Source organism: Elephas maximus, chromosome 2 (genome assembly GCF_024166365.1).
Source record: "Elephas maximus indicus isolate mEleMax1 chromosome 2, mEleMax1 primary haplotype, whole genome shotgun sequence".
Taxonomy (NCBI): Eukaryota; Metazoa; Chordata; class Mammalia; order Proboscidea; family Elephantidae; genus Elephas; species Elephas maximus.
In genome coordinates, this window is record NC_064820.1 from 177,274,515 (window position 1) to 177,299,833 (window position 25,319).

Here is a 25,319-nt window from a genome sequence, read left to right on the forward strand (position 1 = left end):
AGGGGACCAAAGGAGTATGGGCTTAGGTCAAGCCCAGAAGTGAAAACCAGAGAGCTTTGGGGTCCTGGCCCATCTTGATCAGGCTGGATTTATTACCAAGTCAATGAAGGGTTAAGTCAACTGCCTTCACATGCCTATATCCCGGGGAAGGAAGTAGCTTAAGGTGCTCCTAAAGATAATAATAACAAAGGAAAATAAAAGAAAAAAGGAACCATTCACAGACAAAGACGCCCCATGAGCTCAGAAGCTAGCCCTTCCTATAGAGGTGCTGGGCAGGGCCCCAACCCACATACCAATCTACTTGGGCCACAAGCCCCTCCCTGGGCTGGTCTGGACCCTCTCTTCAACTCACCCTAGTCCCTATGCCTTTAGTGGCCCAGCAAGAATAGAGTTAGTTTAGATAAACCCTGTTTCTCTGTTTATGGAGGGCTCCGCTCCTTCTAGGACCACTCCACTCAGTGCCCCCATCCCTGAAGGCAGCGCTGACCCCTCTTTCCAGCTGGAGGTGGGTCAGAGCTGGGCTCCATTGGCAGGTTCCCTCCAGCAGTGGATCTAGAGGCCTCTCAGCACCAGCCACTTTGTCCTGTGGCTCCTATGTCCCTCAGCACTGTGCACCCTGGAAACACCTGGAAACAGATTCATGTGTATGAGACTGCGGCAGGGTTCTCAAGCATGCATGGTGATAACCTGGTGTACTTCACTGATTCAGAAGCAGCTGGAAAGTGATTTGTAACTAATAACACAGTGCTTGTGGCTGTGAATGACTTGACTTTGATGCCTATGAGCTCAGCATGTTTAAGGTTGTCCCACTACTAATGCCACGCTTACTCTAGCATTCTGATAAGCTGTCTTGAATGGAATGAAGTCTTTGCCATGGCCTGTGAGCTTCTGTGTTATCTGGCCATGGCCGATTCTTCCAGCTAACACCTCATGTCTCTCTTCCCCTTTCTCACTTGCCCAGGACCTCTGGCCTTCAGTCAGTTCTTCAAACATGCTAAGCTCTTGTCTACCTCAAGGTCTTTGCACTTGCAGTTCCCTTTGCCAGGATCCCCTGTCCTCCAGACCTCTGTAGGCTCCGTCTCATGCTTCATGTCTTCCTGATACTGACCAGGAGGGGACTTAGGAGACCCTTCTGGGCAGGGGGCTGGAAATATTCTGAATCTTGATCTGTATGGAGGGTACAACGCATGTAGGTATGTAAAAATACACTGACCTGTCTACTGAAGATGTGTAGACTTCACTGTATGTATGTAAGTAAATCTAAAAAAAGTTTCAACCTCTTCCCTGTCCCGTCATTCCTATTACTTTCAACTGTGGTATTATGTTTATTTCCATCCTTACACTTCCTACAATCTGTAACTACATTATTTGTTTCTTTACCTGTTAACTGTCTCCCCCACTAGAATGTAAGCCCCATGAGGGCAGTGAATGGATAGATGGATGGATGAATGTAAAAGCTTGGATTTAATGATGGAGGGATAAAGAGACAGAAGAGGTCAGCCTGAAGCTAGAAGCTCCCGACTCCCAACCCTCAGGAGTCTGTTTGGGGGTCTTGCTCTGCAACCACAAGTCCAGAAGCTTGTTCCCTCCTTGAGGGTGCACAACTCCAGTCCAATCTACACCTCATTGGGGTCGTCCTGGTCGGCGTAGATGAGGAAGCCTGTGAAGAGGCTGTCGGTCCAGTAAGGGTCATAGAAGAGCCCGTTCTGCTCCGAGTAGAAGATCTGCAGCCAGACCTCGTCACCCTGTTTGAGAGCCAGGATGGTGGAGCCTGAGGCCACATCATGGTTGCCTGTGTTGGCGTCGAAGGTCCGGATGCGGTACTGGCCATTGTGCACCAGGCCGATGGCCAGGTGCTTGTTGGCCAGTGTGATGTCGTAGGTGAAGTAGTAGATCCCTGGCACACCACAGACGAACTTGCCGCTGGACGCATTGTAGTGGCCACCTTCATTCATCAGGATCTTGTCAAATTTGATGGGCAGTCGCTCCCGTGGGTAGCTCTTGGTCACTGCCACCGAGAAGGCTGACTTGGCGCGGGCACTGCCACAGCTGCAGGGGCCCGGGAGGCCTGGGTCCCCCTTCTTGCCCTTGGGCCCCTTCTTGCCTGGTGTGCCATTCTTTCCTGGGGCACCACTGACCCCCTTGGGGCCGCGAGGGCCAGCCCGCCCAATGGCCCCGGCTTTGCCCTTTGGTCCTGGCTTTCCCCGGTTACCTGCCCGGCCAGGTGCACCTGGAAGACAGAGCAGCTGGTGTTATGGAGGAGCTCTCAGAGGCCTAGGCAGAGGCTGCAGGCCTTGGCTTTCCATCCTTGGAGCAGGAGCCCTTGGATAACAGAAAGAACAGGAAGGCTTTGGAATCACATAGATATGGGTTCAAATTCTGATAGTGTAACCAGGGCACTTCCCCAAGTCTTATCTGGAAAGTGGGAATGGAAATACTTACTTTCCAGAATCACTGTGGACTGAAGCAAAAACAATAACTTATGATATGCCATGGCCTGTCCTTTTCTTGCCTTCTAAGGGGGAGGCTGGCTTGTCCACCAGATCCATCCTTCACTGGGTTACCTGGTGATGGGCTAAGAAGAGAATTGGAAGGGGGCCTCCTGACTTCAAACCATTGATCTTAGTGAAATCTCTGCCTAGTGCACAAGATCCCTGTCTACATGTCAAGGGTTTTATTGCAGCATTGCTTATACTAGCAAAAACCAGGAACAACTAAATGCCCGTCCCGAGAGAAATGACTAAAAAATCATGGTCTATCTATGTAGTGGAATTCTATGCGGTAATTAAAAAAAGATCTACGGGTACTACATGAAACCTTCTCTAAAATATACTGGCAAGAGGAAAAAGCAGGTAGAAAAATTCTTTGTATTAAAAGGAAACCACAAAGCTCCATATTATATTTCTATACCCATTTAAGTGCATAGAAGAGTGCCTGGTCCATAGTAAATACTTGCTAAATGCTAGTTGGCATATCCTGTAGAACATTCCCCCCAATAATGCTTCCTACAGACCACCTCTTGGTTTTTAATACCCACTCTTATGAACTGAATTGTGTCCTCAAAAAGGATATGCTGAAGACCTAACCTTGGTACCTGTGAATGGGACCTTGTTCGGAAAGAGGATCTCTAAAGATGTTATCAGTTAACATTAGGCCACGCTGCAGTAGGCTGAGTCCTAATCCAATATGAGTGATGTCCTTTTAAAAGAGAAGAGACACACAGAGGAAAGACAGCACGTAAAGATGGAGGCAGAGATGAGAGTGTGACTACAAGCCAAGGATTGCTGGCCATCACCAGTGGCTAGCAGAGATGCATGAAACAGATTCTCTCCCTCAGAGCCCTTGGAAGGAATCAACATGGCCGTGCCCTGATTTCAAACTCCTACTCTCCAGAACTGTGATACAATAAATTTCTGTTCTTATAAGCCACTCATTTGTGGTACTTTGTTACAGCAGCCCTAGAAAATTATAAATTGTACATTTCTTTCAATACAACATTTTGGGCCAATAATTACACAGGAAAATTTCATATTTATGTTCTCCAAACTCAATACATCATTTTAAACACAAGATGTATGGGGAAAGGTATGAGTTATATCCAAACGCAATTGACACACGGCAGAACCGGGAGCAGATGTTTTGAGAAGCCTGCCGAATGCCAGTTGAGGGGTCTGCTTCTTGTAGCCTGCTGATGCTACATAGCATCCCAGCACCACTGTACTTGAGGCAACTGTGTGTTAACAACCACACAGGAAGTAATGTTTTAGGCATTTTACATCCTAATACGGTGAATATGCAGGCATTTATTGTGTTTTAGGGTTCGAGATGAACATGTATTGTGTTTTACTTTTCTCCATTTAAAACAACTGGGAAATAGATTCCCAATTAGCATTTTCTCTCTTAACATCTAATTTTCAGGAACAGATTGCTTGCATTAAGTGCCTGGTAATGCCTGCATTGCTATATACATCTGTAAACACATAGAAAAAGGCCAGGGAGGATACACATTTAGCCAATTAATAGTGGTTACCTCTGGAAGGTGAGAGGAGAATGGGAAGGCATAAGTAAATAATTTTGCTTCTTTGTATTGTTTGAATGTATTATAGTGAGGATGTATTTGTGCATTACTTGTATAATTAAATAAAAAGAATGGGAAAAAGAATAAAACTAAGAAAGATGATAAAGCTTTCCCTTGAAAAAATGAAAATAAACAAAAGGCAGGAGAAGAGGAGCAGGAGGAGTAAAGACAGAATCATGGTGGAGTGGAGCTTTTTGGCGGCAGTTAAATAAAGAAAAGTATCAGAAAGTTCTGCCGTGTGTTACATGATGTGCTTCTTTTCTGATTCCTTTTTGGGAAAATTCAGGGAAAGCTCTTTTCAAGGCCTTCCTAGAGATAAATGTATGTGTGCGTGTGTGTCTGTGTGTCTGTGTGTGTGTGTTGGTGATGGTTTGCACATTATGATGTACTGTGACTGGCCCCCGAGCGGCCCAGCTTTTTCTGGGTTACACACAGCAGAACTGTCTCCCTCTCTCAGCACTGCCTTCCTTGGTGTGTCTGCTTAATTCTTATTGTTGAGTTTTAAGAGCTTTTTGTATATCCTGGAAACAAGTGCTTTATCAGATACGTGTTTTGCAAATATTTTCACCCAGTCTGTGGCTTGTTTTTTCATTCTCTTAACAGTGCCTTTTGCAGAGCAGACATTTTTAATTTCAATTAAGTACAACTTTTTTTCTTTTATGAATCGTGCTTTTGATGTATCTAAAATGTCATTGCCAGACCCAAGGCCGCCTAGATTTTCTCATGTTATCTTCTAGAAGTTGTATAGGTTCGTGTCTCACTTTTAGGTCTATGATCCATTTTTTTTTTTTTGAAGGATGCAAGCTGTGTGTCTAGATTTATATTTTTGCATATGGATGTCCAGTTATTCTAGTGCCATGTGTTGAAAAGGCTATTCTTTCTCTGTAGAATTGCCTTTGCTCTTTTATCAAAGGCCTGTTGACTATATTTGTATAGAGGTTGGCTTAATTCTCACCAGAGACTCAATGTATGGCAGGAAAAATGGCCAATAGCAGCCCCAAGCCTAAAACCTCATGGCGCTCAATCAAAGGGAAAAAAGTTAACAACAGAGATACTTTCTCTCCCCAAGGATCCATATGGCAAATCACAGGGAAAACTAGTTGGCCCTGCTTGGGAGCACATGCCCTGAATCTAACACTGTGGTCAGGGGAATGGGACAGGTTTGTTTCCAAAGCTCAAGTTTTTTTTTTTTTTTTTAATTGTGCTTTAGATGAAGGTTTACAGAGCAAATGAGTTTCTCATTAAACAATACACATATTGTTTTGTGACACTGGCTGTACACCCTGTGATGTGTCAACACTCTCCTCTTCTTGACCTTGGGTTCCCCATTTCCATTAGTCCAGCTTTCCTGTTCCCTCCTGCCTTTTCATCCTTGCCCCTGTGCTGGTGTGCCCATTTAGTCTCGTATACACGGTGGAGCTATATGTATTATTGTTTGTTTTATGGGCCTGTCTAATCTTTGGTTGAAGGGTGAACCTCAGGAGTGACTTCAGTACTGAGTTAAAAGGATGTCTGGGCGCCATACTCTTGGGGTTTCTTCAGGCTCTGTCAGACCAGTAAGCCTGGTCTTTTTTTTTGAGTTTGGATTTTGTTTTACATTTTTCTCCAGCTCTGTCTGGGACCCTCTACTGTGATCTCTGTCATAGCATTTGGTGGTGGTAGCTGGGCACATCTAGTTGTACTGGACTCAGTCTGGTGGAGGCTGTGGTAGTCTATTTGTCCTTTGGACTAATCTTTCCCTTGTGTCTTTGATTTTTTTCATTCTCCTTTGCTCCAGACAGGGTGGGATCAGTGGAGCATCTTAGATGGCCACTCATAAGCAAAGCTCAAGTTCTTGAAGCTATGGCACGCCATCTCCAACTTAATCACTGACTCTCAGTTTCTTCATCTGTAATAAGGGGATATTAATAATACCTCCTTCACAGGATGGTATTGGCAGATAAGCAATGTGTTTGAAAATACCTTGTCAATATTAAAATGTCATACAAATAAGTTACTATAGCCATAATAACTTATATATATATGTTATTAGAGATTATAATAAGTTATTATAATTTTCCTACTGCTTTCCATCTCCAACTTAATCACTGACTCTCAGTTTCTTCATCTGTAATAAGGGAATATTAATAGTACCTCCTTCACAGGATGGTACTGACAGATAAGCAATGTGCTCGAAAATACCTTGTCAACATTAAAATGTCATACAGATAAGTTATTATAATTTTCCCACTGCTTAAAATGTACAATTAGGGATGCTGCTGGCACTGAAAAGTGCTTGGTAGCTGGGATGAGAGTTCAGAAATATAAGGAATGTCAAAGCTGCACTGGCCTGCAGGAGCACCCAATCTGTCTGCTATCTGCCTGCCTGCATCCCCTCCTTTGATGGACCACCCTTCACTACTTCATGGGGTCCCACTGAGGCTGTCAGTCACAGTGACCTACACCCCTTGCCACCTACTCACACATCACTAGGAGTGAGCACATGGCCCCTGGCAAATTATGGAACCTCATCTCCATGGTCAAAGGGATTGGTCCAGGAAGGCACACATGACCCCAAAATACCAACAAACGCACTGCTGTCAAGTCGATTCTGACTCATGGCAACCCCACATGTTACAGAGTAGAACTGCTCCATGGGGTTTTCTTGGCCGCAATCTTTAGAGAAGCAGATTGCCAGGCCTTTCTTCTGCAAAGCTGCTGGGTGGGTTAAAACTGCCAACCTTTAGGTTAGTAGTGGAGCACAAACCATTCTCACCACCCAGGGACCTCTAAACATGATCAATCCAAGAAGGATCAATCTTCCTGAGATTTGCTATGTGGATCGAGCTGTGAGGATACAGGCTTGAGCCCACCCTTAGCCATTTCAGAGCTTCCAGCCTTTGTGAGAACAAAACCAACACAGAGAAGCAGGGCCTCAACAATGATATTTGAGCTCTTGGGCCCAGCCATTCCTGAAGTTTGGCCTTTGAACTTCCCAGGTACATGAGACAATAAATTTCATTTGCGGCTATAAACTGGGTTTCTGTCACATGCAACCAAAAGAGCTCTTAATAATATTTCTGGAGTCTTCCCCAAAGTCACCCAGCAAATGGTATAGGTGGGCAGGAACATGGGATTTTATACCCACTGTCCCTTTCGGAGAATGCACTGATCTGTTTATAAAAGGACCTTAATTTGGTTTATAATCAAATGGGATTCCTACTAGTTTTAATAACTTCATAAATCCCATCTGTGCCAGATGCTGTCAACCCCAGGTGGGCAAAAGAGGGGTAGGCACTGAACCTCTTACCTTCCTCTCCATTGTCCCCCCGGTCCCCATCCTGGCCATCTTGGCCATCTTTGCCAGGAAAGCCCATTCTGCCCACCATTCCTGAGGGCCCTGGGGCTCCTGGGGGACCGGGTGGGCCTTGAGGGCCAGGCATGCTGCAGATGAGTTGAGGGGGGCCCTTCTTGATGTCCCTGCGGGCGAAGGCACCAAGCAGTGGGTCAGTAGCACAGGGGAGGGCACAGGCCAAGAGCACCCAGGAGATCATGGTGGCCACCTGTGGGAGGTAAGAGAGCTGTGAGCAGGTGAAGCCAGCTACTGAGCTGAGCTGGTAGTCAGTCAGAGGGGGATCCAGGGGCAGAGGAGGAGGTAGCCAGGATAAACTCAATTATAGTCTTGTCTCTTGCTCTTTCCTGCATCACATACAAATAGCTGGACCGAATGCCATCATATTTTGTGGACACATTTGGATGAGCTAAGTTGCATTATAGGCTTGACTGGTACCCAGTATATACTTTGGAATGGCCTTGGGGATAGGGGCAATCATCTTCTGGAGCGGCTGAAACAGTGCAGGACCTACAGCCCAGTGACTGCTGAGTGGGAGGAGCTGGCGATGGAGAGAAATGAGCCATGTTTTCACTCAAATATGCAGCACAAATAGAAAGTTACAAGGACAGAAATACTTCACATTGCAGGGGATGACGTGCATGGGGCCGCTTCTCACAGAGGACTCAGAGAGGCACGCTGGAGAGTGAGGAAGGTGCGGATGCAGTGACTTAGTGAGGGTGCATCGTTACCTGAGCAACACCGGCAGCCCTAACAGATCCTCTTCCAAGCGCTTCCTGGCACCAGGCACAGGCGAAGAGCTTCCATACATTACTTAATCCTCACAACAGCCTTATGGCATAGGCACAGGTGGGAAACAGAGGCTCAGGGAAGTTGAGCAACTGGCTCATGTCGTGTAACTTGCAGTGGGCAGGGCTGGGATTGGAACGAGGCAGTCCAGACCCAGGGACTGTGCGCTCCTGGCCCAGGCTACACTGTGTTCTTAAGGCTGGGGCAGTTAACAGCACGCTCACACCAGAGATGAGAGTATCATGCTCTCAGAGATGGTCTCCTCTCAGTCCATCACTGTGCAGAACCAACAAGGCGGCCGAGCTTTCCTTTAGGATATTGAGAAACCAGACCATGATGATTGGGAGACCGGGCTGAACATAATGGTGTGTGCGCTACACTTGGAAATAAGTGTGAATTAGTCACTACTGGAACTGCACAAACTGGACACTGACAAGAATGACCTCCATTTGTGTGACTTCATTGAAACTCATTGATTACCTAAATGAGCGGGTGAAATCCATCAAAGAATTCAGTGACTATGTAACCCACTTGCACAAGATAGGAGCCCCGGAATCTGGCGTGGCAGAGTATATCTTTGACAAGCACACCCTGGGAAACAGTGACGGAAAGAGCTAAGCTTTTAGCCTGGCTGCCCCACAGCCACAGGGGTGACTTCTGTGGTCACCAAGACAGCACACGCGTATTGGGTTTACATTTACCTTTTCTACAAATTATCCCAAAACACCCACTTAAGCTCTTTCATTTGTAGCATTCCTTCAAATAAAGTAATTTGGCACCCTCCCACCCCCCCCCCCCAAAAGTGACTGCTTGCTGTTGAGATGAGCTTATAAGTGATAACTTGCATGTGACCTTAGGAAAGTCCACTTCCCTCTCTGGGCCTCAGTCTCCTCCCTACCTGAACAATGAAGGGTTGGGCTAGATCCAAAACAAACCAAACCAGTTGCCGCAGGGTCAATTCCAACTCACGGTGACTCCACACGTGTCAGAGTAGAACTGTGCTCCACAGGGCTTCCAATGGCTGTGATCTTTCAGAAGCAGATTGCCAGGTCTTTCTTCCAAGGCACCTGTGTGTGGATTCAAACCATCAACCTTTTGGCTAGTAGCCAATCACTTAATCATTTGCACCAGCCAGGGACTTCTTGGAATAGATCAGTGGTTCTCATGCCTGAGTGTGCATCGACTCACCTGGAGGGCTCATTAAACCACAGATTGCTGGGTCCCACTCCTAGGGTTTCTGATTCAGAAGAGCAGGGGTGGGGACTCAACCTGCATTTTTAACAAGTTTCTAGGAGATGGTGTTGATGGTGGTCCAGGGACCCCACTAGAACCACTTGACTAGATTGTCTCCAAGGTTCCTTCCACTCTGATGCTGAGGCTTTCAGATTCCCATCTGCCCTCTCTTTGCAGATATGAAGCCTTCACTGTTCCCACCAGCCTTTGGCGACCAATAAGAGCTTTCCAGCATTGGGGGCTCCCTGGCAGCTGTGGTGCGTCAGCGAGGTGGGAACATGCTTAGGTCTCAGCCCTGGGAGCTCACATTTCCCACCTGGGTCCCCAACTTCCCTACCCTTTAGAACCCGCTTTGCCCACTGGCCATGGGGCCTGTCCAGCCCTCTGGGCTACCTCTGGCTGCTGCCCTGGAAGCAGGTTGACTTGACCTCTCCTCCAGGACCCTCCAGAATCTTACTCTGGAAACAGATGAAGAGGACAGGATACCAGGTTTCTCTTGCTAAGGAGAGGAGGGAGTCCACAGCACTGTACTACCCAGCTACTCAGGGGTTATGCCAGTTCTAGCTCTGATGCTTACCAGCTCTGTGACTTCGGGCATGTCACTTTCCCTCTCTGGACCCCAGGAGATTTCTCTAGATAAGTATCAAAGAGGTGCCACTGGTGGTAGAGATGATTTGGGAAGTATCAGATCCTGCTTTAAATAACATTACACCCTATTAGAAGGAGCCCTGGTGACACAGTGGTTAAGTTGCTAACCAAAAGGTTGGTGGTTTGAACCCACCAGCAGCATCTCAGGGAGCTCCTCAGGAAGAAGATGTGGCAATCTGCTCTCGTAAAGATTACATCCTAGAAAACCCCATGGGGCAGTTCTTCTTTGTCCTGTGAGTCAGAATCCACTGGCTGGCACACAAAAACACCCTAGAGTAACAAAATTATTTTCTTTTCAATTTCCTCAATCCTGATTAAGTCAAGAAAAATGTCTCAGTCTGGTGATAGTTTAACATCTCTATACCCCTTTTTAATATACCTTTTTAACAAAAAGGAAGCCCGTGTGGCGCAGTGGCTACGTGTTTGGCTGCTTACCAAAAGGCTCGCAGTTCGAATCTACCAGGTACTCCTTGGAAGCCCTACAGGGCAGTTCTACTCTGTCCTGTAGGGTTGCTATTAGTTGGAATTGATTTGATGGCAATGGGTTTTAACAAAGAGCAGCCTCATTTGTAACTGTGTGCATCTGTTCTTTTTTTTTTTTCTGCTCTAATATTAGCTATTCTTCCATATTTTTTTTCACTCCTCATTTCATGCACCTGTTCTTTAAACTTGTTCTTAAAGAATCTTAGGCAGGCTCCCACAAATATACACAGAGTCCTTGAAAACCCCCAGACAAGCACACAGAGTCAGGCGCCTGGAGCAGCACCTGTACTACGGTGCAAGGAAGTCCCGTGACACTATTTAAAGAAAAGACTGGCCACAGGTAGAAGTTAGCTTACTTAATGGGTGAATGTCAAACCAGTAAAGCCAGACCAGTTGTCGTCAAGTCGACTTCAGCTCATGGCGACCCCATGTGTGCTCCACAGAGTTTTCGAGGCTGTGACCTTTTGGAAGCAGATCATCAGGCCTTTATTCCCAGGCACCTCTGGGTGGGTTCGACCACCGACCTTTTTGTTGTAGTCAAGAGCTTAAGTGTTTGCAATATCCAGGGACTCCTGGTGGGGTTAAAATAGGAATTTCCACCTGGCACCAAGACACCTGATATGCTGCCCTCATCCTGCCAAACTGATTGTCAGGTCAAAGTGTAGAGTTTTGAAAAGAAAAGCTCGAGAGCCTATTCTCAGATCACAAAGACTTGGCAATCGCATCAGAGTAAGTATTTTAAAATGTGGCCCATGTCTTTGGGAGGGTGATGGGAGAATGGACATGTCTCAGCCTGCTTGGGACAGCTAGAGGGTGGGGGGGTGGCTTGCTGCCTGGACGGAAGGGGAAAGAAAGGCAGCTTACTGGTGCTACTTGGGGAGGGGACTACCTTCTTGCCCTCCATAGTGGATCTAAGGTATGAGACATCCTGCAGTACAAGTCAGCCTGGGCCAGTGGAATCCTGCCAGAAGTGAAGGACCCTAATAGTGATAACTATGCACGGTGGGTGCCAGAAAGGCAGATGCCAAGAGGGAGGCCTGGACTTGCCAGCTAAAGGAATCTATGCATTGCCACAAGTCAGAGGGCCTATGGGGTGAAGAATGACTGTACCCAAAGAATTTTTCCTGGTTCCTGGGAGCCAACCTCATTGACTAAATTGTAAAGGGCAAGGAGGAGGCAAAAATAAAGTTGCACTCCCGGGAATATATCCTAGAGAAATAAGAGTATTCACATGAATAGACATATGCGTACCCATGTTCACTGCAGCATTGTTCACAATAGCAAAAAGTTGGAAACAACTTAGATGCTCATCAACGGATAAATGGATAAACAAACTATAGTACATACACACAATGGAATACTATGCACCCATAAAGAACAATGATGAATCTGCAAAACTTCTCACAATACGGATGAATCTGGAGGGCATTACGCTGAGTGAAATAAGTCAATCACAAAAGGACAAATATTGCATGAGACCACTACTATAAAAATTCATGAAAAGATTTATACACAAAAAGAAACAATCTTTGATAGTTATGAGGGAGGGGAGGAGTGGGAGGGAAAAACACTAAATAGATGAGTGGTAACTTTGGTGAAGGGTAAGACATTACACAATACTGGGGAAGCCAGCATAACTTGCCCAAGGGAAGGTCATGGAAGCTCCAAAGACACATCCAAACTCCCTCAGGGACAAAATTACTGGGCTGAGGGCTGTGGGGATCACGGTCTTGGGGAACATCTAGCTCAACTGTCATAACATAGTTCATAAAGAATATGTTCTACATTTTACTTTGGTGAGTAGCATCTGGGGTCTTAAAAGCTTCTCAGCGGCCATCTTAGACTCCCCACTGGTCTGATCCTGTCTGGAGGAAGGGAGAATGAAGAAACCAAATACACAAAGGAGAGATTATAAAAGACTAATGGACCACAACTACCACAACCTCTACCAGACTGACTCCAGGACAACTAGATGGTGCCCGGCTACCACCACCAACTGCTCTGACAAGGATCACAATAGAGGGTCCCGGGCAGAGCTGGAGAAAAATGTAGAACAAAACTGTAACTCACAAAAAAAGCCCAGACTTACTGGCCTGACAGAGACTAGAGAAACCCTGAGAGTATGGCCCCTGGATACCATTATAGCTCAGTAATGAAGTCACTCCTGAGGTTCACCCTTCAGCCGAAGATTAGACAGGCCCATAAAACAAAACGAGACTAAATGGGCACACCAGCCCAGGGGCGAGGATAAGAAGACAGGAGGGGACAGGAAAGCTGGTAATGGGGAATCCAAGGTCGAGAACGGGAGAGTGTTGACATGTTGGGGGGTTGGCAACCAATGTCACAAAACAATATGTGTATTAATTGTTTTATGAGAAACTAGTTTGCTCTGTAAACATTCACCTAAAGTCCAATTTAAAAAAATTTTTTTAAAAAGTCGCGTTCGATTATATCTCTGGTGTCACATGTGCTCAATACGGGTTGCATAAATAATAGTAGAGGTGGTAGCCAGGTATGGTAAACATGGTAGAAGTGTTACATAAATAACAAGTACAGTTGGAAAACTGTGACCTAGACACTCCCTGTTGTGGTGGTGGTGGTGTGCCATCGAGCTGATTCCAACTCATAGTGACCCTACATGACAGAGTACAACTGCCCCACAGGGTTTCCAAGGCTGCAATCTCTACGGCATGAGCCCTGGTGGTATTGTGGTTAAAATCTTGGCTGCTAACTGAAAGGTCAGATGTTAGAATCCACTAGCTGCTCTACGGGAAAAAGATGTGGCAGTCTGCCCGTGTAAAAATTAAAAAATGAAAAAACAACTCACTGCATTTGAATCAATTCCAAACCATAGCAACCCTGTAGGACAGAGTAGAACTGCCCCATAGGGTTTCTTTCAGTAAAGATTACAGCCTTGCAAACTCTATGGGGCAGTTCTACTCTGTCCTACAGGGTTGCTATGAGTTGGAATTGACTGGACTGGCAGTGAGTTTGTTTTTTTAATTTTTACGGAAGCAGACTGCCACATCTTTCTCCCATGGAGCAGCTGGTGGGTTTGAACCACCGACCTTTCAGTTAGCAGCCGAGCACTTAACCATTGCATCATAAATCTCCATTTCCTTCCCATATCTACTTGATGAGAGTCTCCAAGAATGGGATGGGGTTACCTGTGAGCTGCTGCAACACACCTGGACCCCAGAAAACAGATTCCAAATTCTCCCAGGTTTAGGAGATGGTTTGGAAAGTTTCAATCTGCAAACATTTTGGACTAAGGAGAAAAGGAGGAAGGAAGAGGGTGGGAACAAGTCTCCAGGCTTAAAAGAATCCTGAGAATAGCTAGATGACAGGCAGGGCAGGCGGGGGAGAGAGGGGAACCATCTGTTTCCATTTACCTCTCCCCTCTGTCTTCTGACCTCCACGCCCAGCTCCATAGGCCCCCAAAGAGGGAGGAGGGCTTGCTATCTGGTCCATGTCTGCCCTGCACCAGCCCCTTTAGACAGAGGGGACCCCTTTCAGTGACAGCTGGCTCAGGGCAGGCCTCAGGGCCTTGAGTGGATGAGGAGGGCTCTGAAACATGCGGGGAGGAAGGGTTTTCTCCAAGCTGGGGCCTGGAGGTTCCCACAGCCCCAGAGGAGCCCTAGCAGCTCCAGCCAGGAACTATTTTGGAAATAAAGGCGGGGAGACTAGGTTTTGGTTCCAAACCTAGAGGGAGAGTCTCTTTGCCTCTAGGGCACCTCCAAAAAAAAAAAAAAAACAAGGCTCCAAATAGCCCTGCTCCCTGCCTGTGCCCCCACCCTCCTGAGCCTGGCCTCCACCCCACCATCCATGCCATGGTGGGGAGACAAGTGGATCTTGCGGGTGCTTGGAGGTGAGCCAAGACTCAAAGGAATTTAGACAGGTTAACTCTTCCAGGGCCTTTTAAAATAAGTTTAAAATCACAAACCTGGGAGGACTCCAACCTCTTCTGTTCTGAAACTAAGGCAGAGGCAAATCGACTTTATTGAACACCTACAATGTTCCAGCACTGTGTGGAGCTCTTTACTGGAATTATTTTATTTGAGGTTTATAATAAACCCTGTGAAGGAGGTAGGCTTATTGTCCTCCCATTTTTCAGACGAAGAAACAGAGGCTCCAAGAAGATAAAGGACTTACCCAAAGTCAAATAATCCATGAGCAATGCAAACAACATTTGAGCCACGTCGGAGCATCTCTGAAGCCTACGTTAATCCACTACACCATGCCCCCTGCCCCTGCTATCTCTTCTTGTTTGATGAAAGAGGAAACTGAAGCTCAGAGAGGTTAAGTAATTTGTCCATGTTTACACAAGCACTTAGTGGCAGAAGTTATATTTGAACTTGGGTTTGGCTGACCCTAGTGTCCAAATGCTTTCCATTATGTCAGCATTTCTTAGATTTTTTCCTGCTAAATATCCCAAATTGCAGAGGAGAACTTGAAGCATATGCCAAAGCCACACACAGCAATAGAGAAATTTCTTTGATATCTTGGATTTATTTTACAGTTTATACACACACACTAACATATATATGGCTTTGAAAATGAAAAAGTGATACTTTTTCTCCTTCAGGATACTTGATGTAAATCAATGTTGCCACTTCAGAGGCCCATACCACCCCCGGCTGGCCAAGGCCCTAGGGAGGGCGGACCAGAACCCAAACTCCTGGGCCCTCACTCTCCACCACAAGCCCTTTGGAGAGTTAATGGGGGCATTCCCAGGGGCTGAACCAAATGCTCAGGGAGCTCAAAGCTCTCCCCCACCTCCATCAGTGCATCCCTCACTTGGACCCTGTGACAGCCTTCCTTCCTGGTCCCCTGCTTCACTCTCTTTCCCCCACCCCACATAGTGTCATCTCCACGAACAGCCAGAGGAATTGCTTAAAAATATAAATCAGCCCCATCACTTCCTAATACCCTCCAATGGCTGCTGGCTGCAATTAGAAAACATCGGAACCCCTGATACGGCCCCCCCGCAAAAGAAAAACAGTTGCTGTTGATTCCACACTGACTCATGGCAACCCTAGGGTTTTCAACAGAAGTAGATCACCAGGCCTTTTTTCCGAGGCACCTCTGGGTGGACTTGAAACCTCCAACCAAAAGGGTGGCAGCCCAGGGCATTAGCCGTCTGCACCATCCAGAGTCCCTGCCTCTGCCACGACCTCAGCTTCTCCCACTCTCTCCCTGCTCTTATGGCCCAGCTGCCTGGGCTCCTTCAGGTCAAGCTCCTCTCCGCCTCAAGCGCCACCCCTTTCCTGCAATCTTCCTCGCTCCACCCTGGCGGCATGCTGGCTCTTTCCCTGCTGTGTTAAAGCTTAAACATCACTTCCTCTGAGGTCTTCCCTGACATCCCCTCTCAGGCAGCTCTCCCTTTTTGCCCCAGCTATTTGTTTCTTTCCCAGCCCTTACTATACCTTGCAGTTACTCCCTTACCTGCCAGCTTACCTGTCCCCTGTCCCATTGCCTCTCCTATGCCTCTCCTGTTAAAACAGAAGCCCCATGAGGACAGGGACTCCAGCTGGCCATCTGTTATATTCCCAGGGCTTCTACGTCCTTGCACACAGTAGGTGTTCAAGAAATAGTTGCTTAGTTGATGAATGTCTTTTGATAACTGAGGATTCTGGACTCAAGAAAAATCTACAGCAAAAATAACCCAGTGGCCTAAATCCAAAAAGGCACCGAGACACTTGGGTCCAAATAAGTTCTCTTGCTTCAGTCTTTCTAACCCAAACCAGAACTAATACCTCCTTCCCTTCTGATCTCCTTGAGCAGACGGGCTGGATCTTTCAGCTCTGAGACCTTGCAGAATACCTTGCATATAGTAGGTGCTCAATAAATACCCGTTTAATTGGTCAGAAAGAAAGCAAGCATTGGTTCCCTCTATCCCCACCCCACCCCCCATATCTTTTGATTAACCATTTTAGTTTCTAAATTGTTGTTCTTGGGAGTGAAAAGGGTGTGAGCAGAATAGGCAAGGCTTCATTATAGCCTTCCTGCTGAGGAAAAAAAAGCTAGTTAGGTCCCAGAAATGGAATCATGAGGTGCTAAACGTGGACGAAGTCCTTAAGTCTGGTTTTAATTTGCCCAGTCCCTGCACCTCTCGTCTCTCAGCTAAGAACCTAATGAATCATAAATATACATGTTCTAGGAAAACTCTAGGAGCTAAAGTGACACAGCCTGAATTCTGGTGTCAGGGGAAAGGCATTCTTCCTCCTCTTTGCCCCTATGGCTTATCCTGAGGGCACTGTACCCGGACTATGTTGTGAGAAGAGCCAGATGTGGAGCTATGCGTCTCCCGCTGAATCTCCCTGGACATGGTCTGCCAGCGGAAACTGCACCGACGCTAAGCCTGGGCCCTGGGACAATCCCTCCTTGGAGACTGTTGTTGTTGCTGTTAGCTGCCATCAAGTTAGCCTCTGATTCATGGTAACCCCATGCACAATGGAACAGAATACTGCCTGGTCCTGTGCCATCCCCATTACTGGTTGCGGGTTGTGATCCACAGAGTTTTCATTGACGGATTTTTGGAAGTAGATTGCCAAGCCTTTCTTCCTAGTCTATCTTAATTGGTAGCTGTGCTGAAACCTGTTCAGCATCATAACAACATACAAGCCTCTACTTGCAGAGAAAAGCTGATAGGTGGTGGCTGTGCTTGAGATGCATTGGCTGGGAACAGAAACTGGCCTCTTGCACGGAAGGCAACAATTCTACCAACGAAGCTCTGCTGCCCAGTCCCCCCCTCCCCAGAGATTAGAAGATATAAATTATGCCCAAATAAATGTGACTTGTTGGTTATCAGGTTATGCCACACTGACAGGCAGGGGTAGTGGTCAACTCAGTGGTTGAGAGCCATGGGCAAATCTTCCATTTACAGTTTCCTCAACTATCCAATGGGAGCAATAGTATACTTAACTCATGGAGTTTGAGTGAGTTTAAATGCATTGAGTAATAATGCATTTAAATTTTCTAGCCCAGTGTTTGACACCATAAATGCTCAACAATTGAAGAGAACTTAATTCTAAACCCTTTCCCCTGGAGCCTTCAGGCAGCTGCCTGCCTCATCCTTCAAGTTCCAGGCCTAATATCTCCTCAGAGAGGCCTGCCCTGATCATGTGATCCAATGTACCCCACCCTGCTCCTGTTTATTCTCTCAGACCTCCCTGTTTGTTCCTTTCAAAGCACAATTCAATTCGTGATTATAGATTTGTTTCTTAACTGTCTCTTCCCCCTGGAATGGAAGTGCCAGGAAAGCAGGGCCCTGTTATACCCTCTATTGTATCCCTTGAGCCCTCCACAGTGCCTGGAATATAGTAGGTGTTCAACACATAGTTGCTGAACAGCTTTCAAAGAAAACGGTCACTCTTACAATTAGAAAATACCAAGGGGATCAAAATGATTTCAATAAATGTGTAATGACAAAGCCACACTTGGCTACTGAGAGAAACTCAGTGAGGTAGCTGGTTTTGGATTCAGAAGAATCTGAGTCCCAGTCCTAATTTTGTAAGTCACTGGTCACGTGACTGTGGACAAGTCATTTCATTTTATCTGGACCTTTCTTTCCTCACCTGGAAAATGGAGACAGTAACACACGTCCTGTCTGCCTCACAGGGTTGTTCTGAGAGTCAAACAAGAAATAGAGAGGAAAACAAAACATGATACAAAAGTTAGAGCCATGTTTAAAATTCTAATTGCCCCCAACTGCAGTTGAACAAAGGGGAAACAGTCCAGGCCTCCCACTAGGAGTTCCCCACCACCCCAGAGTTTCAAGTGAAGGCCAGTCCCTGATGGGAGCGGGTAAGGAGCCTGACGCTGACCTAACAGGGCAATTCTTCTGTTTGGAGTTAAATGGGCGGAGATTGGATTGCGGTGGTTCTTGCTTGCCCTCAAGCTCGCTCGAAGCTCGCTGTAAATTCGCTTTGATGGGAGAGAGAATTCTATAATAAAAACACCCCACGCCCTCCCTGAATTCCAGGAAGCAAATTGGAAACAGCCCTCTCCCGCTTCTCTGGAAAGCTGAGAGAGCCGACTGCAGGAGAGAGCGGCTGCTGCAGCTCCTCACACAGTGCTCACGAAATGGTCCCCTTTCTTGGGATCTCCAAGTTGATGCCCACCTGGAAGCTCTCCAGCATCCAGAGTCTTAGCAGAATGAAAAGCCATGAAGCTCACTTGCCAGAAAGCCCAGAAAATACACTATCTGCTGCTTTCTCTCTTTCTCTCTCTTTTTTTTTTCCTCCCTGATGCTTCTGGCTCAGCCTAGAAAAAAGAGGCCCAAGGACAAACTGACTTCACAAGGTCTCAGAAGCCAGGATCTCGCTGGGTTTGCCTCAGCAGGCACTTCTGAAAGCACATAGGAAGCCAGCCCAGTGGCCACTTTATTAAAACTAACGAACTTTATCTTCTGATATACACACCCAAGCCCTTAGAAACCAAAAAACGTGGTATATGTGTAATGTGGTGGGTGGTGGAACCAGCCACTCTGGGCCCCAGCTGCTTCACATCTGAGCCTGGGGTGCCTCCCAGCACAATGGGGAGAAGAGGCAGGCTCAGCGGGTGGCTGCAGCCAAAGCAATTAAGGTTGGGACCTGCCGATCGCTATTTTCTAACATGAGAACATGGGCTGCAGTGACAGAGAAGAATGCGGCTGCTGTGAGAGATGTGAGGGGGAGGGAAGGAGGCCTGATGGCGTTCACGTCTCTGCGGGATGGCGGGAAGTGGCGGACTAGAGCACTGGGGGAGTGGGCTAGAGCAGCGCTGTCCAATAGGAGACTGATGGGAGCCATATTTGTAATTTTAAATCGTCTACCTGCCACGTGGAAACCTTGGTGGCGTAGTGGCTAAGTGCCACAGTTGCTAACCAAAGGGTCGGCAGCTGGAACCCGCCAGGCACTCCTTGGGAGCTCTATGGGGCAGTTCTACTCTGTCCTATAGGGTTGCTATGAGTAGGAATCGACTCGATGGCAATGGGTCTTTTCAGGTACTTGCCACGTTAAAAAAGCTGAAAAAACAGGTGAAATTAATTAATCAATACCTCCAAAGCATCCTTTCAGTGTGGAATCAAAATACAATGACTCAGGAGATAGTTCACATTCCCTTTTTCATCCTGTTGTTGTTAGTTGCTATAGAGTCATTGTGACTCATGGTGGCTCCATGTTCCAGAGTAGAATTATTGCATAGAGTTTTCCTGGCTGTAATCTTAATGGAAGCAGATTGCCAGGTCTTTTCTTCCAAGAAACCACTGGGTGGGTTGAAATCGCCAACCTTTAGGTTAATAGTTGAGTGCAAACCATTTAAGCCACCCAGGGTCCTTTTTCAGCCTAAGTCTTTGGAATCCACTGGGCGTTTTACATATACAGCACTGCTCAGCCACATTCAGATGCTCCACAGCCAACCGGCTAAAAACCAAAAAAGCCCATTGCCATCGAGCCAATTCTGACTCATAGTGACCCTGTAGGACAGACTAGAACTGCCCTATAGGGTTTCCAATGAGCGGCTGGTGGATTCAAACTGCCGACCTTTTGGCGAGTAGCAGTGCTCTTAACCACTGAGTGCAGGGCTAGCTACTAAATTAGACAACTCAGTGCTAAGCATAGCTGCTTGAGTTCAAATCCCAGAGTGAGCTGTGGGACCTTTTACAAGTTACTTATCCTTTCTTCCTTACTCGCTCCCCCTAAAATGGGGATAACAATAGTACCCACCTTAGAAGGTTGCTTATGAGGATTTAATGAACTAATATATGTTAAGTTCTCAGAAAAAGGCCTGGCGTATGTAAGAGGTATAAAAGCATTAGCTATTATTATTTATTATTTCTTGTCCTTCTGAAAATCAAGATAATGGCTGTTGAAAGCAAAACATGATTCAAAATTTAGGTCCTGTTTAAACTGTCATTATTACTAACTGCCACTGAACTAAGGGAAAACAGCCCTGGCCTACCACCATGAGCACCTGTGGCATTTCAGGTGAAGGCCCCTATATCTATTCCCTAAATTCTCCATTTTTACTTAAGCTAGTTCTAGTTGTGTTTCTGACAGTTGCTACCAAAAGAGGGCCCTGGCTTCTACAACTGGCTGTAACAGGTTTAACAAGAATACAGAATGAAACATATCTTTACCTGTAAATGGCTGAGGGAAGCCTGACCTTGGCTCCTCCCCGTAGAGTTCCCCTTCTGAGGGAAGCATGGGGGCAGGGGCTGACCTGACCTGTACCTCTGGCATGTTGGTGCTCCACAATGCACAGATAAATGAAGCCACGGGCTAGCGCTTATCTCATCAAGGGACAGGGTTTTATGAAGGCCCAGTGGGCTTGGCACATGGATACCTAACAAATGGTATTGCCTACTAGTGCTGCCTTTCAGCCAGACCCCGGGGAACTGGAGATGAAAACATGTGGTCCCTGCTCTCCAAGGGCACACGGTCTGGTTATACTGAGGGTACGGCCTGGCACACCTATGTGACCAGGAGGGAAAGCAAGTCTTGCTCCTTCTTTCTTTTTATAACAGGTTTTCCCAAGAAGCATTCAGGACCACGAAGAAGGCAGGAGAGAAAGGTATGGGAATGATCCCTTGGAATGCATAAAACAGATGACGCCTGAAGACCCAGGAGCTAAGGGCAAGGAACAAATTTTGAACTTTGAAGGGACGAGGGAGAAAAGGCAAGTTTTCCTTGACTTCTCTGGGGTCAATCCAAGGCCTTACTGGTCTCCAAGGAATCACATCTGCTTCCAAAAGGCCACAGCCAAGAAAGCCCTATGGGGTACAGTTCTATTCTGACACACATGGGGTCACTATGAGTAGAAATCAATTTGATGGCAACTGGTTTTGTTGCCTTATTTTAAACAAGGCTGTGAAATTCTAATTCAGTCAACTGATGATCAGCTGCTTACTAAGACTGCAATTGCAAGGACCTCTGACTGAGGGGGACTTAGAAGCTACGGAACACTGCCTGCCACTGAAGAAATTAAAATCTAGCAAGAGGTGATCGGCTGGCTGGTCATTGGCCTTGCGCAGACTACAGACTGCACTGCATTTTTGTTTTTCTTGTTTTTTTGGAAATTGTTGCCAATGTAAAACTTCGGAGATTTTATATTAAAATGAAGATTTCCAGCTTTTCTTGAAATCCTGGAGGATCTGACAGTACTGGGCTCACCTTTCCATTGGGCACCAACAGCTGCCCCGGAGACAGAGCCTGCACACTGCAGCATCCACAGCCCTCACCACTCCCACACGTCTTGCATCCCGTTCACTCATTTATGTATCATGTCCAACCAGTGATGGCATCTGAGTTTGCAACTCCTGATCTAGAGGAAAAAATAATGACTTTCCATGTACGTTGTGTGTACTTATTTTCAAGCTCTGATGTCCATTATCTCCTTTAATTCTTCTCACAGGTCTAAGAGGCTGATACTATCATCCCCACTTAACAGATGAGAAAATGGAGCTCAGAAAATTGAAATTGTTTTTCCCAGGTCAAAGCAGGCCTGCTGACTTTGGGCCCTGGCTCAGTCACTCTACCATGGCCCATCTGCACGGACACAGGACACAGACATGCACACACTGCCTTCACCAACAGGGCAGCACTCCGTGTGCGTGTGTGTGTGTGTGTGAGCGTGTGTGTGTGTGTGTTATATAACTACATCACTAATTGGAGCACACACATCCAGGGGGAAGATTATTCGCTTTGAAATAAGATTTGGCATAGAATTCCTTTCAAAAGGAAGCCTAGGATAGAACTTGATTACAGAGATCTCATTTATGTAGGAGTTCATCTCACAGAGGAAAGCAGAGTTTGTAGGCCTTTAATCTGGAGGAAGGAGTCGGGGAAGCTGTGTGTGTGCAGAGGAACTCTGTCACCCCACGATGAACATTCTGGGTAGCATCAGAGGTTGGGGTGTAGAAAAGAAGATTCAATTCAGTCATCTGAGTCCAATCAGCAAGGTCGCGATAAGAGAAGGAGGAGCAGGGAATGAGCCGGTTTGAAGCCCTGATTTGCAGAGAGAAAAGTAACTTCTCAGGGAACTTGGCTGAATATTTGATGGAGACAGAGTAGTTTCAAAGATGAACCCAGGCTTGTGAAAGACATCCTAATTCACCCATACAATTACACACTATGATGCCATTATAAAGAGCAAAGTAGACGTGTACGTGTGATATGGAAAGATGGCCAAGATACAGGGTTAAGTGAAAAAAGCAAGTGGCAGCATGGAATGTAGCGTATGACTCTCTTTGAGTTAAAAAAAAGATGGACATAAATAAATAGAAATGTGTACGGTTGCGTGGGATGTTTCTGAAAGGACACGAAATCTTGATAAAGGGGTTGGGAACCACAGGCTTTACTTTTCATTTCCGCTTTTTTGTACTGTCTGAATTTCTTAAGGTGAACATATGTTATTTTTTATAACATTTAAAACAAAAGATAACCCCAAGGTTTAAGGATTGGAAGACAGGCAAGGATAGCTCCATGGCTAGGAGATGGGGAGAGTCAGGCATTCGGGAAGAAACAAACTGGGGTGAGTTGGATGTGTCTGAATGAAGGGCAGCAGAGATGTTCTGAACAGTGTGGACAGCCTGAGGAGTTGGTGGTATAAAGTAGCAGTAAATGGGTATGACTACCAGATAAAAGAATATGTTAGGGAAGGATGGTGTGGATGGGTGGGCAGAAATGGAGGATATGAGAGGACAGATTTTTAACAATGCTGAGCATCAGAGTCCCCGGGGGGTACAAACGGCTGCTAACCAAAAGGCTGGAGGTTTGAGTCCACCCAGAGACACCTTGGAAGAAAGGCTTGGCAATCTACTTCTGAAAAATCAGCCATTGAAAGTCCAAGGAAGCACAGCTCTACCCTGACACACAGGGGGTTGCCCTGAGTTGGAGCTGACTGGACAGCAACCGGTTAGTTAACTAAGCATCACCTTGGGTTGATATATCCAAGACACTGCCATTGCTATTGCTGTTAGTTCAGCGTGGCATGAACACGGTATCTGGGGGAGATGACCAGTGTAAGGAGGAGACCTCACCTTTAAGCAAGGAGAACACCTGAAGCTTCCAAGCAGCAGAATTTTGTGGTTAAAGAGCCAAGGATGATTACACTAAGGTTGTGCGAAGAACTCGCTGATGGTTTTAGAGGAGGGACCAGCGGTAGGAGCTATAGCAATACTTCAGCTGAGAGATAAGGTCCTGGAATGGGGCAGTAGCGGTGGGGCTAAAGAAGTTAGAACAAAGTAAATTAAGGTAAGTTGTGGTGACAAGTAGTTTGAGGGATAATGAAGAGAGTTGTGAAGAGTTGGGTACAAATTTCAACTCCTTATTTACTACCTCTTTGAGCTTGGTTTACTCATCTCTACAATGTATTTTGGAGCCTTGGTGGTGCAGTGGTTAAGCGCTTGGCTGCTAACCGAAAGGTCAGAGGTTCGAACCGACCATCGGGTCCACAGAAGAAAAGACCTGGCTACCCACTTCCATAAAGATTACAACCTAGGAAGCCCTATGGGTCAGTTATACTCTGTCATATAGGGTCCCTATGAGTCAGAATTGACTGGAGGACACACAACAACAATGTATTTAATTAAAGAATGTTGTGAAGAATAAAATAATGTACTCAAATGATCTGGCACAGTGACTAGTACTCAGTAAACATTAGCTGTGATTATTGGCTCAGGTGTTGGATTCAGATCTACCAGGGTTCAAGCCCCTTTACCATCATCAGTCACTAGCTGTGCAATACCGGGGAAGTTTTCAACGTCTCTGAGCCTGGCTCCCCTGAGCCTGGCTCCCCTTTTGTGCGTGGAGATAACCAGTTGTCATGAAGAAGAAACACTGCACATAAAATCCTGGCACAAAGGTGCTCAATAAACGGTAGAGCTGTTTCTATCATAACAGGTAAACCACTGAGCACAGCCGGGCACCCAGTAAGCATTCAATAAATGTTAATGTTACAATTCATAAGGCAGAAGTCGAGGGTCAGGAATTGGGGAGGCGGTTGCCTGCCAGCACCAACCCGACGCTGGCCGTTATCCCCCGCCCCAGCACGGCGCATCCTCCTCCTCCCGCCTCGCTTTCCTGCCGGCGGGCGGTGGAGGTGCGGACCCGGCGGGCAGCACGCAGAACACTCACCCTCGCCGTCACAGGTCAAGTCCAGGGGCGTCCGTAGCGAGGAAGCTCTCAGCCGCGCTCCGCCTCTCCGCCTCCCACGGCCGCCGCAGCAGCCGGGCCAGGCGGGCCCCGGGCATAGTTTTCCCATCCCGTCATTGGCGGGAGCGCCTGCCTCACGGTCACGTGGGCCTCCCGGAGCGCGCAGCAGCGACCGGGGCGCTCTCTCTTTGGCATCAGTTTGGAAAAAGCTTCCAGCCTCTGTGACAATTTGGGTGTGTCGCTGCATCTCTCTGTGTGTAAACGTGTCAGTGTGTGCGAGGGTTTATGTGCACGAGAGTGATTATGTGTTTGCAAGCGTTGAGGTGCGTGTCCATGTTTGAAAAGACATCTCTGTGCGCGTGCACGTGAGCAATTACCTCAGTGTGGATCTGAGTGTGTGAACATGAGTTTCAACAGAGTAGATTTCCCCGTGTACTGAGTGTGCATGTACTGAAGAGTGTTATTAATCGTTGTATATGTGTTTAGGTGTGTGTGTGTATAAGTGCGTGTGTCCAGATGTGCATAACGGTTCCTGTATGTACACATACACCCACATACTCAAGATTACGGGCTGGTGTGTAACTGAAGCCTTACTTAGTTTCTGGGTATACAAGATAGTGGC

General features: G+C 46.7%; 1 protein-coding gene across 7 annotated transcripts; it reads right to left on the reverse strand.

Annotated features, from left to right (window-relative positions):
• Positions 1-1,294: 1,294 nt before the first annotated feature.
• On the reverse strand, positions 1,295-24,766 carry C1QTNF2 (C1q and TNF related 2). 7 transcript variants are annotated; one of them, XM_049874249.1, is made up of 5 exons: positions 24,680-24,758; positions 18,140-18,189; positions 9,168-9,265; positions 7,368-7,620; positions 1,295-2,230 (listed from the first exon to the last, which is right to left on the reverse strand). In XM_049874249.1, the coding sequence occupies exons 4-5, from the start codon at positions 7,609-7,611 to the stop codon at positions 1,617-1,619; spliced, it is 858 nt and encodes a 285-aa protein (XP_049730206.1). In that variant the 5' UTR covers positions 7,612-7,620; positions 9,168-9,265; positions 18,140-18,189; positions 24,680-24,758; the 3' UTR covers positions 1,295-1,616. The 7 variants fall into 7 exon arrangements, with proteins under 7 accessions (XP_049730206.1, XP_049730209.1, XP_049730208.1 ...); XM_049874252.1 differs by having other exon boundaries at positions 9,134-9,265; XM_049874251.1 differs by having other exon boundaries at positions 9,097-9,265.
• Positions 24,767-25,319: the final 553 nt, after the last annotated feature.